This window comes from Pseudorca crassidens, chromosome 8 (genome assembly GCF_039906515.1).
Source record: "Pseudorca crassidens isolate mPseCra1 chromosome 8, mPseCra1.hap1, whole genome shotgun sequence".
In the NCBI taxonomy this organism is placed as follows: Eukaryota; Metazoa; Chordata; class Mammalia; order Artiodactyla; family Delphinidae; genus Pseudorca; species Pseudorca crassidens.
Window position 1 is genome coordinate 11,854,162 of NC_090303.1, and position 18,008 is coordinate 11,872,169.

At 44.1% G+C, this 18,008-nt stretch overlaps 1 protein-coding gene across 3 annotated transcripts in view; it reads right to left on the reverse strand.

Moving 5' to 3' along the window:
• HECW1 (HECT, C2 and WW domain containing E3 ubiquitin protein ligase 1) overlaps positions 1–18,008 on the reverse strand; it is a 477,497-nt gene that overhangs the window by 114,375 nt on the left and 345,114 nt on the right. For all 3 annotated transcript variants that reach the window (XM_067745847.1, XM_067745845.1, XM_067745846.1), the window contains 3 exons: positions 9,284–9,426; positions 5,918–6,018; positions 3,000–4,283 (listed from right to left, as the gene is read on the reverse strand). In XM_067745847.1, coding sequence (XP_067601948.1) covers positions 3,000–4,283; positions 5,918–6,018; positions 9,284–9,426 — 1,528 coding nt within the window. The remainder of the gene's footprint in view (positions 1–2,999; positions 4,284–5,917; positions 6,019–9,283; positions 9,427–18,008) is intronic.

An 18,008-nucleotide genomic window follows, 5' to 3' on the forward strand; every position in this document is an offset into this window, starting at 1 on the left:
GCTGCATTTTTAATTTAGTTTCTTAACAAAAACAACCACAACAAACTTACCTCATCATAATTAATTCAACCAATCAGGTTAATTACTCCTCCAAGCTAGTGGAAACATAATATTGTTGCTTGCTGGAGTTAATGGAGCTGACCCCACCTGCCTGTGAACCCCAAGCAAACGCAATGATGTGACTGAATGGAGCGCACAGAGGAAGCGAGCAATCCTGTTCTGCCGGCGGCCGCGGCTCCACACCATCCCCTTCGCCTCAAACACAAAGCAAGTGTCAGACCTGCTAGACCTTCTGAGAAGGAAACTTATTCTAATTTAAAAGGGAGTCTCGCTGCTCATCTACCTGGAGGAACCCTCACTCAGTGAGGGGCTGGGCGCATCATACGAATCATCTCATTGAATCTTTCCGATAACCCCTCAGGGTACGTTCTACATTTGCACCCATTTTACACGTGAGGCTTGGAGCAGTTAGGTAACTTGGCTAAGGTGTCATGGCTGGGAAGTGGGGGGGACTGAATATAAACCCAGGGGAGCCTGATGGCAGGGCTGAGCTCATAACCATATTACGTTACTTTTTTCATTTGATCGGCAGGTTTTAAAAAACCATTTTATGTTGAGATTGAAAAAAAAGGTTTTTATGGAAGGAAAAGCAGCAAAAAGTAGATAAAGAAGACATCCTCCACAAGCTGCTACAGACTCGTCTGAGTGGGCATGTATATAGTACATCTACCTTGGCTAACCTTGGGCAAGAATTTGCAATCTTCAAAGTCACGGTGAGGGGGCAGCAGAGACTCTTAAGGGAGAAGAGAGCACACATGCATATAACCAGGCCTATGTGCTTTCTTTGAGCAGGTGCTCTTGGAAACATGGTGGTCAGTAGGGGACAGATCTGCCACGCCGATCCCATTAGCCCCGGGGATGCACTACCAAGGGAGAGAAGAACTGGCTGGAGAATGTCACATGCCAAGGTATGCACAGCTTTCATGAGATCAACAGTCCTTCCCAGGAATCCTCATGTTGCCCTTGGTAACCACCACAGTGAAGCATGTAGGTGCTTCTTAACTTTTTCCGAGTTTACAATCTGCAAAAAATTCAGGAAGCGAGAAATTTCTTTACAAACACAGACTTCCACTATGGCCCTGAAACACTTTCCTGTCCTTTCAGTTAAGGGGATGGCTTCCCCCTCCTGGACTGTTAGGCCCTCAAAGGCGTGGGCAGTGTCTTTTTTATGTTGTTGTTAAACATGCTTTTATATCAATGTATACTGAGTCAATTTTCAATTACCCATGTGTGGACTGTCTCCCAACATGGTGGTCAAAGTATACCCATTGGCTACAACGGGTTGACAAACTCCGAATCCAGCCTTGTTTTTGTATGGCTCTGGGCTAAGAACGGTTATTACACTTCTGAAGGTAAAACTGTTTTTAAAAATACCCCTTAGGTGAGAAGAGTTTTTTGATTTTGCCTCTTGACCTACAAAGCCTAAAAGTTTTACTATCTGGCCCTTTACAGAAAAAATTTGCTGAACTTTGGTCTAAACATCGCTGGCAGCTCCGAGTTATGCTGTTGTAGGGGTGTATCCCCCAAACTCCTTGTAATATACTTATTTGCAATTCTATTGTAATTATTGAGTTCCTTCCACACAGATCTACAGCTGAACCATCTTCCTGTGCCCAGCACAAAGCATCCGGCTCAGAACGAAGAAGGGACTCAAAACCACCTTGTTAAAGAAAGGAATTGTCCACGCCATTCTCACACTCACGGGTGCCTTTCCATATTGTATGTCACTATGGTTTTCCTCCCTGTGTCTCTTTATTACCAATTTCCTTGGGCTTCTCCTTATCCTATGTGCCACTTTCCCTCACCCCTTCTTTCTCTAAAATGTAGAATTGGGCATTGTTAAGTACTTAAAATTATTTCTTTTTAGCTCGCGTTAGTTCCTGTAAAAAATCTGTAGGTGCTAGGCATTTGTTTAGGGGCTGAGAATTCAAACATAAAGATGCTATAACTCTGGCCCTTGATGAGCTAGCTAGCTGTCTAGAGACAAGACCAACGCATTTTGCTTGGAGGCTAATTTAAACAAATGAGAACAGCAAAATAGCAGAATCTATATCTTTCTCTTTTAAAACAACTGAATTATTTCCTATTATTATGTGACTTTTAAACGATTTCCCTTGATGTCACTGTCACTTGATTGGAAGGTGGTTCCCAATTCTGGATAAGGAAATGCAAATTAAATTTATATATGATTCCACAGGCATGACTAAGAAGGAAGGTCTTTGGTTAAGACACAGAATACATTTTGAAACTAAAGGGGGTACCTACTGGATTAGGATCTTACTTGAGACAAAGCGATTTACACATTCATGTTATTCTTCCCTTCCATTAGAAAAAATAGCCCCCGGACCCCCAAAACAACACAAAACAAAACCAACAACAATAACAGAATTGAGGAGACAGAAATCATGACACATACATGTAGGCTATACGTATCCATTTGCACACAGGTTAGCTAAACTCTAAAACAGGTAATCTCAATGTTCCTCCAGTTATATTAACTTACTGCTAATCTTCAATAAGTTTTGGGGATCAGCAGATGCTGACACATTATCCACCTAATGTTGATGATCATTTCCTGCTTATATTATTTGATACTAACCTCGATGCTCCAGTTGTTGTCAAGACTAGAGGGTAACACGTACCCTATAACCAGTGATTAGTTAAAACCGAGAAGCACACATACAAGTATACGCTCACATCCAACTAGCTGTAATTCTTGGTGTGTATCTGGGCAGTGGCGGGGTGTCAGCTACCCACAGTCTGGAGTACTGACATACACATATACACATGCACACATGTACGTACAGGACAGGCACCCACGGCTGCTGCAGCAACCTCATTTGGGACTGACCCTCTCCCTCTTGTTTTGAAACCATGTTGGCGAGACCTGCGTCCCCCTGGTGGTCCTATTTTCTCTCTGATTGGGTGTGAGGTCTAACCTTCTCTCCGACTGCTCGGCCCTGCCACGGGGGACTCCAGACCTTCCACGGTTCTGGCCACGCTCCCGGTGGCGGCAGCCGACTCGTCTTGCCACCCCGCGCCTTTCGCCGACTCCGGCTCCAGCTCCGGGCTCTGCACCGAGTCGGGCACCGACTCGAAGGCGCTGTTCTCCTCCTCCTCGTCGTCGTCCTGGGAGGAGAAGACGGTGCTCTCGGAGATCTTGGCGCTGTCCACGGAGGAGAAGCGGGTGTGGCTGGCGAACCTGCTGCCGTTGTAGCAGGAGGGGCTGTAGCAGGAGGCGCTGTAGCAGGAGCTGCTGTAGCACGAGCTGCTGTAGCACGACGTGCTGTAGCACGAGGGGCTGCAGCAGGATGCGTCGCAGCCCTCGCAGCTGTGGTCCCCGCCCTGCCGCGGGCTGGAGTCGCTCTCGCTCCCCGTGCTAGGGAGCGTGTCGCCACCTGGGACAGAGCCGTTGGCCAAGCCCGAGTGGCCCGGGGGCGCTGTGCCTGGAGTGGCCCCCTCGGGGGCCTCTCCATCCTCTTCCGGGGGAGGCGGCTCGGCGGCGACCGTGTCCACCTCGCTGAGCGCCTCCTTCTCCGAGGCATCCTTGAGGGTGGCCTCCTCCTCCGCGCCATCGTCGTCTGCGCTGCCGCCCTGCGCGGAGGGCAGGCTGTGCAGCAGCGTGTGGAGGCGGATGTAGTGGGTCCGAGGCGTCTCGGGCTCCCCGCAGGCGGACGCGATCACCGTCTCCAGCTCGGACACAGGCAGGGAGCACGGCCTGCTTTTCCTCTTCACCGAAGCCCGCAGCTGCAGCCTGTCCTCCTCCTGCCCGCCAGCCCGGCTCTCTGTCGCCGCCTCATGGGCCACTGGCTCCCCGGGGCTGCCCGGGGCTCGACCGTCCTCCAGCAGCCCGGGTAGGGCCGCCTCCCCGCCCAGGTCCAGCCGCTCGGCCAGTTCTTCCGCGCTCAGGGCGGGCTCCGTGTCCTCTGGCCAGGGGGCCAGAAGCTCCCCAGCCGCCTCAGGCCTCACACAGACCGTGCCATCATCTCCTGCCTCCGTGGTACCTGCGGCGGCCTCATCCGGATTGGCAAGCTCCAGGCTCTCGTTCCCTGCAGGGCCCACCGCACTGCCCTGGCTCAGCTGCTCTGGCCCTGAGGTCCCCGAGGGCTCTGGTGCATTAGTGCAAGGCGGCTCCCCACGGCTGCTTGCCACCAGGTTATTCATGGGGCTGTCCTGAATTTCTGCAGACTCAGGTTCGGTACTCAGGGAAATCTCCTCATCATCTGCAGACAAGAAGAAAATGTCACTGTAGTGTTAGCCTGCTCCGGGGGACTGAGCCATCCTAGGGATTTCTGCCTTAGGATATTGGATGTAGGGGTTGATGAGGGTTTCTCATTGGCCAAAGCTCTGCTAAAAATACTGCAAGAATGAGTTCTCCTTATGTTAAGGACTACTTGCAGTCATGATATATTTAAGAATTCTGTTTCAAGGAACTTCATTTTTTGGTTAAAATGCCCAAAGCCTAGCATTACCCCAGTTCTAGGCACATAAATGTTTGCTACATGTTAGACCTCAGAGATGGGGGGCACGGTTTATAGTTCCTTGCTGGCTCCAGGCAGGACTAATTATATTGGTTCAGAGTGTTTACAATGGCTGGGTCCCCCAGGGTGGCAGAATGGGGTTCTTAGGTGACCAGAGAGAAGAAAAGGCCAATGATGGGAGCAACCACAGTCATTCAGTGGCTCAGACTGGAAGGTTTCCAACATATGGAGGTACTGCAGGGGAAGATAAACCAGGTCTCCATACCGAGCACCCATTCAAGGAGCAGCAAGCATGGTTTACCTCTACCTTCCCCCAGTTGCTCTATTGCATCCCTGCCAGACAGGAATTCCCATTTCAAGCTCTAGTGCTATTCACTCATCGAAGAAAAGCAATCTCTCTGGTGCACTGTAAAGCTGTCCTGACTGAAGGAAGAGTCAGTTTTATTCTCAGAATGTAGAAAATGCTGGATTTGAAAGGACGAAACAGTCAAGTGTTTTCTTACAATCTGCTTTGTATATTGGGCATAGAAGAGTGCAACTTCTGTTTGATGAGTGGGCAGTGATAAACTTCAGACCCTGAATTCTCAGAAGCTATATTAGCTTTAATGGCAACCTATAAATGTGGCCCAGGAGGACCAGACAATTCTCAGTGTGATCTACACTTATGAGGGGGCTTGTAGGAGAAAAGCAAGGGGGGAATTAAGAGGTATCTCATCATTCTTATTTGGAGATATGTTTTGGCCTGAAAAACTGAACACGGGATGATTCTCAAGTTTTCTGTCCAACTTATAGTTTCCATTTTTCCTGCGATATTGTAAAAATCCACTGGGTAATCACAGTTCAACACTATGATGGGTATCACATTCATTCACTCACTCACGTATGTAATGATTCAATATCTGTTGAGCAAGTCCTATGTGGATGCTGGGAGTAAAATGATAAATTAGACATGGCTCCATACCCACGTTGGCCTCTTTGTCAATTCCCACTCGAGTGCCTAACCCTCTACCTTTGGATCACCGAATGAAGAGGAGCCTCTCAATCCAGGGGACAACAGAGACTTCCCTGGTGGTCCACTGGTTAGGACTCTGTGCTTCCACTGCAGGGGGCCCGGGTTTGATCCCTGGTCGGGGAACTAAGATCCCACGAGCCATGTGATGTGGCCAAAAAATAAAAATAAAAAACATAAAAAGGGGGACAGCAACCTGGCTTCCAGAACAGATCACTGGCTTCTAGGCCTCAAATGGAGAAGATGGATAGAGAACCATAAAACCTAGGACATGTCTGGAGAGAACAATGGTTATTGTATTTTGGGGAAAGGAACCACGCTATGACACTCGGCTAGGACAACACATGAAAGTACATGCTGAAAATACCTGGGTGGATGGAGGAAGTGATCTCAAATCGGAATTGCAGCTGTCCACTCACATGATCTGTTGGAAGCCTGCGGCCAAGTGTGTAGCTGACCACCCTGTCCCTAGAAGGAAACAAACACCGTCACAGATCTGGTCAATACCTGTCCTCCTAAAGACCACGCAGTGTGCTTTCTGTGTCAGTGGGCAAAGCAGCCCAGCCCAGGGAGGCCCTGCTATTAGGAGGTGGTGATCTGCTCGGGTACATATGAGATGGTCCTAAGGGAACGATGGGAAAGTACATCTGCTCAACAGCGATGAAAACCTTCAAGAAAATCCTTATCGAATACTCCTAAGCAGGGATCAGGAAACTACAGCCCACGGGCCAAATCTGGCCCATCACTTGTTTCCATAAGGCCATGAGCTTTTTACATTTTTAAATAGTTGGAAAAAAAGCAAAGGAAGAGTAGTATTTTGTGACATGTGAAAATGATACGAAATTCAAATTTCAGTTTCCATAAATAAAAGTTTTATTAGAATGCAACCTTGCTTATTATTAAGTTTACTTCTTGTCTGGGCTGACTTCATGCTACAATGGCAGAGCTGAATATCTGGGACAGAAACCATATGGCTTATACAGCCTGAAACATTTACTATCTGGCTCCTTATAGAAAGTTTGCCAACCTGTGTTCTAGAGAAAAAAAGAAAAGATATGGATATCCTTTGCTGCTTTTCCTGTGCAGGGTGATATTTTCCAAATATGCCCTTAATAATAGACAGTGCCAGCAGCAGATGTGTGTCTTGCGATATCTATCTATCTATCATCTATCTATCTGTCTATCTATCTATCATCTATATCTAATATCTATGGAAGGATGCTGTCCTGGTTACCAGGGACCCTGTGGAGGGGTTCAGAAAGGGACCTGCTGCGGAACGGAGCAAAGCAAGACTTGTGGGCTGGGTCCACTGGCCCATGACCTCTGATTACACCAACTCCAGGGTCCCACAGAGAGACTCTGAAACTCCACCCTGGACTCTGGCACCATTCCCTCTTCCGACTCAAGGCGGAAGACAATTTTTAATTACTAGGAAGACAATTATCCAGGGAGAAATCAACCTGAAACTTTGCTATTATAGTTTCATCAACAATGCAGCTTCAGCAGAGCACATGGTCCCCTACCTTCGCCTAAATAGGAAGAGTGATTACCTTGGGATATTCAGAAATGAACAAATCCACTCTATCCAATAATAACAAAGACATAGTCCCAAACCAGTTGTTACTTAGATAATTCTGTATTCACTCCATTTATTCATTTGTGACATTCAAATAAAAAGATAAGTCACTGGCTGGTAGTGTTTTCATGTTTCTTCCTAGAAAGCACCAGCATTATGAAACAACATATATCCCAGTGATCCACTGACTTCGTATTTCTATTTGGGAAGCCCTGGTTTCATGCTTGGAGTTTCTAGGAAGCCCACTGAATAAGGCATTATATGCAGGGAAAATAGAATGAGCTACAATATTGACATGGGCCTTGGTCAATATTATGAGGTAGGTCTACTAGGACCATAAGAGATCCTGAACCCCAAACCATGCCGGAATCAGAGGAGGCCTAAAGACCATCAGACAGTGAGACAAAAATTAAATCGATCACGCTTTGCATTTGTTTTCCACGTGTTTCTTTCCTTTGCTTTCCACTCACTTTATCAACAAATATTTTTTGAGCCTCTCGCAAGTCAAAAGTAATTCCGGTGATATACAGCAGGTAGTGCATACCGCTGCCTTTAGACAGCTTACATCCAGCTGGGGGCATGAGGCAGGACCACTACATAAAGAGCTCAAGGCAGCGGTGATATTTCCAATGTGAGGCTGAGGCAGGCATGGGTAGAGGACTTGAGGGAGGCAGACAGCCAGGCAGAGAGCTGCGGGCTGCGATACAGGCCAAGGGATTGAGGGAGATTTCTGAGCTTTATTTTAGAATTTTTTTTTTTTTTTTTGGCCGCACAGCATGGCATGGGGGGGTCTTAGTTCCCCAATCAGGGATGGAACCCACGCCCTCTACAATGGAAGCGCGGAGTCCTAACCACTGGACTGCCCAGGAAGTCCCATGAGCTGCCTTTATTTTATTTTATTTTATTTTATTTTTTTACGGTACGCGGGCCTCTCACTGTTGTGGTCTCTCCCGTTGCGGAGCACAGGCTCCGGACGCACAGGCTCAGCGGCCATGGCTCGCGGGCCCAGCCGCTCTGCGGCATGTGGGATCTTCCCGGACTGGGGCACGAACCCACGTCCCCTGCATCGGCAGGCGGACTCTCAACCACTGCGCCACCAGGGAAGCCCTGCCTTTATTTTAAAAGGCATACAGTTTGCTATTTTAAAAATGAACAGTTTGGAATCATTTAGTCTCTATGTGCCACAGACAGCTTTATGTTCTTTAGGTATATTTTTGCTTGTTTGTTTGAGTGGAAAATGCAAACACCTTGTTCGACACACGACTGTAGCTTCGTAAATGTCAACTCCCTTTGGCTTGAGAATTAACACGTGTCTATGTGCACACGGCTGCACACACGCTATCAGGTTCTGATTACATGTCCTTATGATAACTGTGAGTGATTCCAAAGTCCTTCTGAAAATCCAAAGAGCTTTAAATTAAGACCCTTGGAAATTCTGCATAATTTTCCTCATTCCTTTGATATCATTCTAAGTATTGCACTGAGGCATATCTATGACCAGAGAGTTAGTGTTTTCAAACATAGTTGCCATTACCTACGGAAATACATATTATGTACAAGGATTTTATCTGGACAGAGTTCAATGAGAACCTGAATGGACACGAATGTAGAAGATACAAAACACAGAAACATATTCTCATATACAACTGAACGATGCAAGCAACATAATTGTGGTTGCACCATAAGGATTCACGCTTTTAAAATTTCATACATATTATCTAGCATTTTCTATAAATACTAGTGTTTTCTAAGGCACTCTGGTCTAGTAACCCAGCATTTCATCTTGTTATGGAAATGTCACAAATGATTAAATCCTACACACAAGACAGGCATATGAATGAAATGTTATCCTTTGTAGTAAAACAAATTTTAATTTCTATCTGTACAGAAAAAATGCTGCATTAAGGGCTTCTTTCACTATAGTGTCTTAGGAATTTTTACTCGCTTGCATAAGTAACCAGTGGTACGCAAACTAGGGGAAAGAGAAGGGTCTGTTTAATTAAATGTTGTAGCTCAACAACATAATTAATGGGAGAAGCCAAGGAAATACAGCACCACCTTTTCAGTTCAAGTCTCTATGAGACTGTATTGTTGCCTCCCTTGGGCCTGGCCTGCTGGCTGTTGCCTAGTGATACTGAGCTCTTGGTCAAGGTTTACCCTATGGCATGTCTTTCCAGGAGTCTCTGAACGGGCATCGACAGCTTTCCCAAGAAGCGCTTGATGATGGGGCGGCTCTTGGCAAACTTGTCCTTCACCTCAATTTCCAGCACATCAGTGGGCAAGGACACAAAGCTGAATTGCTGCAATGAAAAAACATGTGGCATCAATTAATTGCAAGGTGAGAGAGCTGGTCAGTCCCCAGTCCATCTGCTTTGAATGATGTCATTGTCAAACACCCCAGCAGCAATATCTCTATCTATCTATCTATCTATCTCAACCTATCTCTATCTATCTATCTCAAGGTTTTAGAAATGCTGCGAACCCTGTTTATTCAATAAATGAATAATGGTCACAATGAGATGTCTTCTCAGTGCTTAAAAATAAGGTCCTTTTCTTTTTTTTTTTTTTTTGGCCACTTGGCTTGCAGGATCTTAGTTCCCTGACCAGGGATCGAACCTGTGCCCCCTGCAGTGGAAGTGCGGAGTTCTAACCACTGGATTGCCAGGGAATTCCCTAAAAATAAGGTTATTCTTGGAGATTCAAATAATAAAATCAACTCACTTTAAAGGGAAAGAATGCTACCCAGGCCTCACCATACTTGACTGAAGGTATCAACCTACTTAAAGAAAGAACAAGCAAAACTCACCTATAATTAAGGAAATGCACTTCAAATCAACAATGCAATACCTTTTTTTTTCATGATTATAATGGCAGAGATTTTTAAAAGTTTGATCATACACCGCCTTCTGGAAAGTGGGAAGGGACAAGAACTCTCACACTGTATTGATGGAAATGCAAATTGATTGGACCCTTGGGACGGGAATTGGTAATATTTTTTGGCATTTAAACTACAAACTCCCTTCAACCCAGAATTCTACTTCTAGGAATTTCCTCTCTGGATTAACTTGTACAAGTGTGCAAAATACATTTTTTTAATAAGGATGTTCAATAGAGCATTATGAACAATTACAAAAGGCTGGAAAGATTTAAAATACGCCTACCAACAGGAAACCGGCTAAATGAAGGATGGTAAGTTTTTGAAACAGAGAACTCTGCTGCCATTCAAAAGAAATAGGTAAATAAATATGTTCTGACATGAAATGATACCTGACAAATTAAGAGAAAAAAGGCAAGATGTAGAAAAATGTGAAGAGTGGGATTCCGTTTGTATTTTGAGTTGCAGAGAAAATGCCTGGAGGGTACAATCCAAACTGAACTTGAGGATGTGGGCTCATGGTGGGGTTGGTGGGGAGAGAAAGCAGATCCTTTTCCTTCTGTTGTAAACTGTTCATTTTTTAAATAGCATACTGTAGGGCTTTTAAAATAAAGGCGACGACAATTAAAGGCAGACTGTTATCATCAGAAGTTGGCTTGGCTATCAGTAAGTGTAGAAAAGGAGAGAGAGGAAAATATTTTCATTGCCCAGCTCAGACTCTCTGGGAGGGGGGAGTTGATTAAAAGTTATAGTGCCCTTAATTGAGGGTTGTGAAACAGCTAAAATATATAACTACTTTCTTTTATTCTGATGAATTCCTAACAGCATTCTTTTCACCTTAGTTGATTTCTAATTTCAGAGGTTAAATATGTCAGGCATACCAGTGTTAATATCCCCTCCGTACCAGTCAGTATGGGCTGGGGTATGCTGCAGTAACCACCCAATTCCACATCTCAGTGACTTATGGTAGCAAAGTTTTTTCCTTGCTCACACTGTCATTGTGGGCCGGCAGAGGGCTCTGCTCATTAGTCACTCAGGGGGCCAGACTGATGGAGCAGACACACTCTCTAACACTGCCAGCCATGGTGACAGCAGGAAAGAGAACTCTGGAGGGTTTTCCTCCTGCAAATAAGTATTCACTTTCAAACCCAAGTCTTCGTCACAACTAGACACATACCCCAGCCACCCCTGCCACCCCTAGGGAAGGAGGCCTGTGAGCATCCAGGCTCCCTAACTATCTCGGGTCCCAAACTCCCATTTCTTCTGCCTAGTAATTCCATTCTGAAGTGTACTATAATGGATCTCCTAACCTAAAAGCTCAACCATAGGCTAGGCACATAGTAGTATATGTATATGACAGAATAGTTTATAATTTTCTAAATTACAATAATTTATATTATGATTGTACCGAAATATGCGATTACAATTATAACACATTAAATGACAATAAGATAGAAAATGCTTATTTTCCAATGCTAAGTGACAAGAGCAAGGAACAGGTAGCTCATGATCACAATAATGTGAATGAAATGAATAGAAAAAAGACTGGAAAGAATTACAACGAATTTCAACAGCAGTTGCTTTACCAAGTAAGATTATGTCCCCCACCCATTTCTTTCTGTGATGAACATGTATTATTTTTATAACGAAAAACGTAACCACCTTTAGTAAAACACGAGTATTTCCGGCACTAGCAGCCTACATGGGACACGAAAGTCAGCTTACTAAGACGTTCTCTGAAACTTGGTGGTAAATCCTGAGCTCTTTTCCTCCCTCCACAAAGACTTCCTTCTCAGCCTCTCTTCACAAATCCACCCCTTCATGGCTGGCATCAACCCCTCCCCACCAGGCCCTTACTTCCATGCCATGGTTACTGGAGTCCATGTAAACTTCCAGCTAGGTCAGGTTCTTCTTTTTTTAAAAAAAAATTTTATTGGAGTATAGTTGACTTACAATGTTGTGTTAGTTTCAGATGTACAGCAAAGTGAATCAGTTATATATATATATATATATATATATATATATATATATATATATATATGTCCATTCTCTTTCAGATTCTTTTCCCATATAGGGTACCACAGAACTTGAGTAGAGTTCCCTGTGCTATACAGGTCAGGTTCTTTTAAGAACCAGTGAGCAGCTCGAAAAATATAAAAGTCTGCCTATTCCTGAGCAAGCTATTTGCACCCGTGGGTCTGAGGCCAGGGTGATGAATTTTATCTGGCTGCTGACCTCGCTCTTACTTTGAGCCCCTGAAGAACTTGCGGAGTGAGGTGGACTTGGCTTTTTTTCCTAGATCTGCACATCTAAGTTCTTGACTTTCTCATGCATGACCTCACTGAACCTCAGCATCTTCAACTGTAGACTAGGAAAAGAAGGTTCATGTTGTGTAAGATTAAACTGCATCTTTTCCTCTCCATTCCTGGTCTATCCAGATTCTACCTGCCCCATCCTCTAATATTTCCTTCTCCTTTTGACTCTTTAATTATTGGACTTCTTTCAAATCTATGACCTTATTTCAGCTGGTCCTTAACAACCAGTAAGTCTATAAAAGTGATTGTAGTATCCGTAAACCAGGTCCAAATGCCTAGTGCACAGACAAAAGCTACAGTTCCCCTACTGCTAATGCCCACTCTGTCTTTCCATCCAGAGGAATGGCCTGGTTAATGGTCAAAAGAAAAATCTGTGAACTATATCTGCACAGGATTAAAAAAAAAAGATGCATTATTGATCCAAGCCCCCGCTCTTTGTGGAATTCTGTCACCTTGCATCCTAGTTCATCTGTGAAAGAAACCAATGTGGCAAATGAAAAAGCCAATCCTGGATCCTTAGGGATGGGAAGTCTGGCCATTTCCCACATCATCCTCCTTGAGGATGCTTGAGAGCATCTAAGGGTAACTGTACTCCATGCTTGGACCAATCAATCAATCAATGTCTCCTTATCTCTGCGTAAGTCATGAAACCATCCTAGATAAAGGAACTCCTGGTGCCTTGAGGGTCAGAGAGTAAAGTTCCATAAGTCACCTTTCCATTAGAACATTAAATTCGGAATTCTCTTTCTTGGCTGCACTTGAGGAACCAACTGTCAGACCTCTTATGATTGGCAACAATGGCAGGAAGAAAGCTGTATGAGGCCCAATGCTGGGGCATGAGCTGGAATGAATACAGTATTCTTACAGCATCAATCCTCCTTTTGGTTTTGTTTCAGCACAGGTTGTGGGACTCTTACTTTTGCTTTGGGCCATTGGTACTTAGCCCTGGCTCCCATTAGAATCATCTGGGGAGCTTTAACAAAAATACCCATTACTGAATCCCATCCTTGACTAATTAAATTAGATTCCCTTGGGGGTAGAGCTGGGTACTGGTAGTGTTTCTAGCTTCCCAGATTACAGTGCAACCAGAGTGGAGAATCACAGTTCCCACAGTAATAATCCATTTTAACATAGAATAATCTCATTGTTATAAAAATATTTCTTAGATCAAATCTAAATCTTCCTCTGTGGCCTGAATATTTAGCCCAGTGATTCATAACATATTCTTCAAATCCCAGCTTAGTAGTACTAAGCTGGGATTATTAAATTATTAAATTTAATAATATTATTAAATTTAATAATATTTATTTTAATAATAATAATTAATAATAATATTTAGTTTTTTGGTCTTGGCATTCTGATTAATAGCAGTAGATGGTAGTGGGCCTCTATCCAATAGATGCCAGTAATACCCTTCTAGTTGTGACAACCAAAAATGACTCCAATCATTGCTCAACGTCTCCTGGGGGCAAAACTGCCCTTGTTGAGAACCACCGATGTAGGCCTACCTTCTTCAATTTTCCAGAGAGATGTTAGACTAGTGTTGCAATATAGGGAGTATCCATTTATTTTGGTTTGCATTGTTACTCAATAGGCCACTTACAGAAATAAGATGCTTTATTTATTTATTATATTCTATCTTGCTTCAGAAAAGACACGGAGTAGATCTTCTATAAACAGAATTTCCGTAAACTGAAATAAAAACAAAGTAGAGAACCAAAAGAAATATTAAATTAGAAATTATGTTAAATTATGGCAGCAGTTCCATAATGGGCAAGTGAGGCAGAGATCAGGAGAATGTTGGTCATAAAGCAGCCAATGGCTCAGAAGAAGGGAAGGGTTACTTATTCACTCAAAAACACCTCCTGAGCACTGACTCTGAGCTGGGTGCTGGTGACATGGCCACGTCCCTACGAGCTCGCAGTCTTATGCTGCAGGTAGACAATGACAAAGCAGAAAGTTCCACGGTAAGAGTCCCCAAAGGCTCAGCCTGATGGACAGGTACAGAGAAGGGGTGGCGATGGTGGTGGGGAGAAGGCTAATGAACAGGCAGAGACAACTTCCCAGAGGAGGTGATGCCTTAACTAAGTCAAAACAGTTAAGTAGGCATCAGCTGGATGAAGAAGGTGTGGGAGGAACATTCCAGGGAGAGAGGACACTATTGGCAAAAGGCTGAAGTTCACAGAGTGCACGGGTCCCTTTGGGAAATGTGGGTGCCTCACTGTGTCTGGATCATAGAAGGGGTCAACTTATGAGAGGAAACTGGATAGATAAGCAGGATCCAGCTCGCAAACAGCTTCCTGGACAGAGCCTAGACTTATCCCAAAGGCATCTGGGAACAATGGAACTGAATTATGCAAATGACACACTCAGATGTGCATTTCAGAGACGTCACTGTAGTAGTGCTGAGGAGGTGTCCATAGATGGTCAGGCCAGGAGGCAGACAGACCAGCTGAAACAATGGAGAAGTGAGGAGGAAGCCTGGCAGGGAAGGAGGAAAGGGGTGGCAGATTTGTGGACTGGCTAAATGTCAGTGAGAGCCATGGCATGTGGGAGAGGAAGAGACCTCAAGTTCCCAAGGCTGGATTTGCAAGATTGAGGGCATGTGGGAGGATTAATAGCTAGAAGAGTGGGGATGAGTGATTGAATGTCCCAAAGCAATGAAGGTACAGAGTGATGGAAATAGGGGTTGGTTATGGAAGGATATTAGGTTGTAAAGAGACAGCTGGGGAGCTTGTGCTGTTTTCACATGATCGAAGATGTAAGCATTGGAATGGATGGCTGGTGATAAATGGAAGTAAAGGTCAATGGGATCGAGGACGTTAAGGAAATTAGGTCATTCATGTGGACTCTGTGATCATCCAGAAGAATGGTTGGTCTTGGGTATAAAGGGAAGACGGTGCCACAGGTAGAAAGGACGAGTTGTAGCCGAGTAACTAATGGGACCCATTAGTGCCTTGATGTAGCCAAAACAATAAGGACATCAGTGTGAGAGGGGACACTATAATCAAACATGAAGAAATAGTTGTGGGACGTTTCAGAGAAATGTTCAACATGATTTGGAAAGTATTTTCACTCGGGCATTTAGGGGCAGGTATGATAAAAGATGATCCCAGTCTGAGAGAGCAGAAGTGCAGTTGATTCACTTATGTCCACTCATAAACTTACGGAAGTTGGGAAAGGTTGAGAAGGGAAAAGTGGTAGGGATGGTTGACTTGTTTTGGGTCATGTTACATTCGAAGAGGTAGGAGGATGTTGAGGAGTAAGGCAGGAATATCAACTCGAAGCCAAGACTGGATGCCTGGTGATGTAGGGGAGGAGTGGTCCTAACTGTTGTGTGAAATAGGTCATGATATGCAGTTAGAGGGGCATCTCGTTTTGCCTCTCTTCTCTTGCAGACATAAGGGGAAAATAAAACACCAACTCCATTCACAAGAGGCTGCCTGGTGCGATTCAGCCAACACCATTATTCATTACTAGTGAAAGTTAAATGGACTAGGCTTAGCGCTTCCTGTGCAAAGGTTCTCCAAGGAGAAGGAAAGCAGGAAGGAAGTAAACGGAGCATGCAAACTGCAGCTACTCTTCCTTAGAACCTTGCATGGTATGTGACTTTCAGTTCAGGTGGCACTATTCATTGAGCTTAAAAATGACACTCAAAAATAGCGCTGCCTAAAGTCAAGGATAACAATAGAAAACAACTTCACTAGCAGAGCAATCATTGAGTCAGGAGCAATGTTTTTCTCTCTCACTAGCAATGTCACAGGGTTTTATATTAAGGGGTGATGCTCTTGGACTCTGGGCATAGGAGACCTACCCCTCCAAGCAGTGCATAGCCTGACTCTACCCCAGGAAGGACATGCCAGAATCCTGCTGAGATGTGAGCCTTGTATCTGCAGAGAATCTAACTGCTTTGAATATTAAAGGCTGCTCTTACAAATCTGTGGTATATGGAAAGTTTACATTTCTTCTTATGCATAAGAACAAGGGAACTGGTCTTGACTGGGCCTCCACCGTCTCCGTATCAGGCACTGAGAAAACTCAGCCACAGAAAAGAATATTATTAATTTTATTTGCAGGCACTGCTGTGGCAAAATTAGGCCAAGATTTAGGCTTGGCAGAGTGGGAAGCAAGGTCTGCAAGTGCGTGCTTGTAAATATGTAATGTTATATACTTTTATACTATATATAAAATACATCAAATACAAAAGTATGTATTATACTTACTACTTACATGTATTCTATCTATATCTGTATCTATATCCATATTCTTAACCACAGGTGTCCCTAACCCCCAGGCCACATAGCAATACCGGTCTGTGGCCTGTTAGGAACTGGGCTGCACAGTAGGAGGTGAGCGGCAGGGGAGTGAGTGAAGCTTCATCTGTATTTACAGCCGCTCCCCATCGCTCGCATTACTGCCTGAGCTCCGCCTTCTGCCAGCATTATGGAGAGTTGTATAATTATTTCATTATATATTACAATGTAATAATAATAGAAATAAAGTGCACAATAAATGTAATGCACTTGAATCATCCCAAAACCATGCCCCTCCCTCCCTGGTCCATGGAAAAATTGTGTTCCACGAAACCAATCCCTGGTGTCAAAAAGGTTGGGGACCACATCTACATGTCTAAGTCTTTTGCTTCTGAAGATGATTCATTTCAATGCCTATAAAAAAGGAATAGGATTAGATTACTAGATTGAAAACCAAGAAGACCAAAATTTGCTGTGTGATCATAAGCAACTTAATCAACCTTTCTGTGTCTACTTTATAGTACCCCTAACAGAGAAGAAGCACCGTCTGCACAGGCTTTGTGGGTAAATTGTCATCTTCACTGTACAGTTCCTCAAATGCATACCTTGGTCATCCCTGCATGTTCTTTGTACCTTTAGGAGCCTATATCCAATCAGTCATTGAATCTAAACTCTCTAGAGTCTGTTCTCTCCTCCCCACTTCTGCTGCCACTGGCCAATGTCATTCCCTGCCCATGGAATAACCTCTTAACTGGTCTCCCAGTCTTCAGCTTCTCTCTTACAGTGGCCAGTAAAGTTATGTCTCTGAAACACAGATTTGGTCCTTTCATTCTCTTGCAGAATAACTTTCCCTGATTTTTTTCTCACTCACGGGATGAAATCCAAATTTCCCAATGACGCGTTTGGTTCCTGCCAATCTTTCCACCTTCACTTATTATACTTATTCCCTGGCAACCTCATTTTCTTTCACACATTTTCACAGACTTACTATTTTCCTAGAAGGTGTTCTTTCCCAACTTCCTGGCCATGCCAAACTCCTACTCATCCTTTAAACACCCATTCAAGTAAAATTTCTTCTGTGAAGCCTTTTCTGACTTTGGGAACCACCAACAGAGACAGCTGTTTTTTCTTCTGCTTCCATATCTCCTCTATAGTTTTTATCACGTTATTTATTTTCTTGTGGTTAATAAGGATGCACACAGAAATGTGTAATTTGAATATGGAAATGAACATTGACAAGAGAGGGAATCAGTGACTGGCTACTCCTGGAGGTATTTCCACCAGAAGTCACATATTGATGCTGCAAGAGTGGAACATAATACAAGCTTGTGTGTAATCTAAGATGCACTCTCTATGAATGCTAGATTGCAACTTCAGTGCCCAAGCCATTTTAGTTATTGTTCCAGCAGAAAATCTAAGTACTAGATTTTAATAGAAAT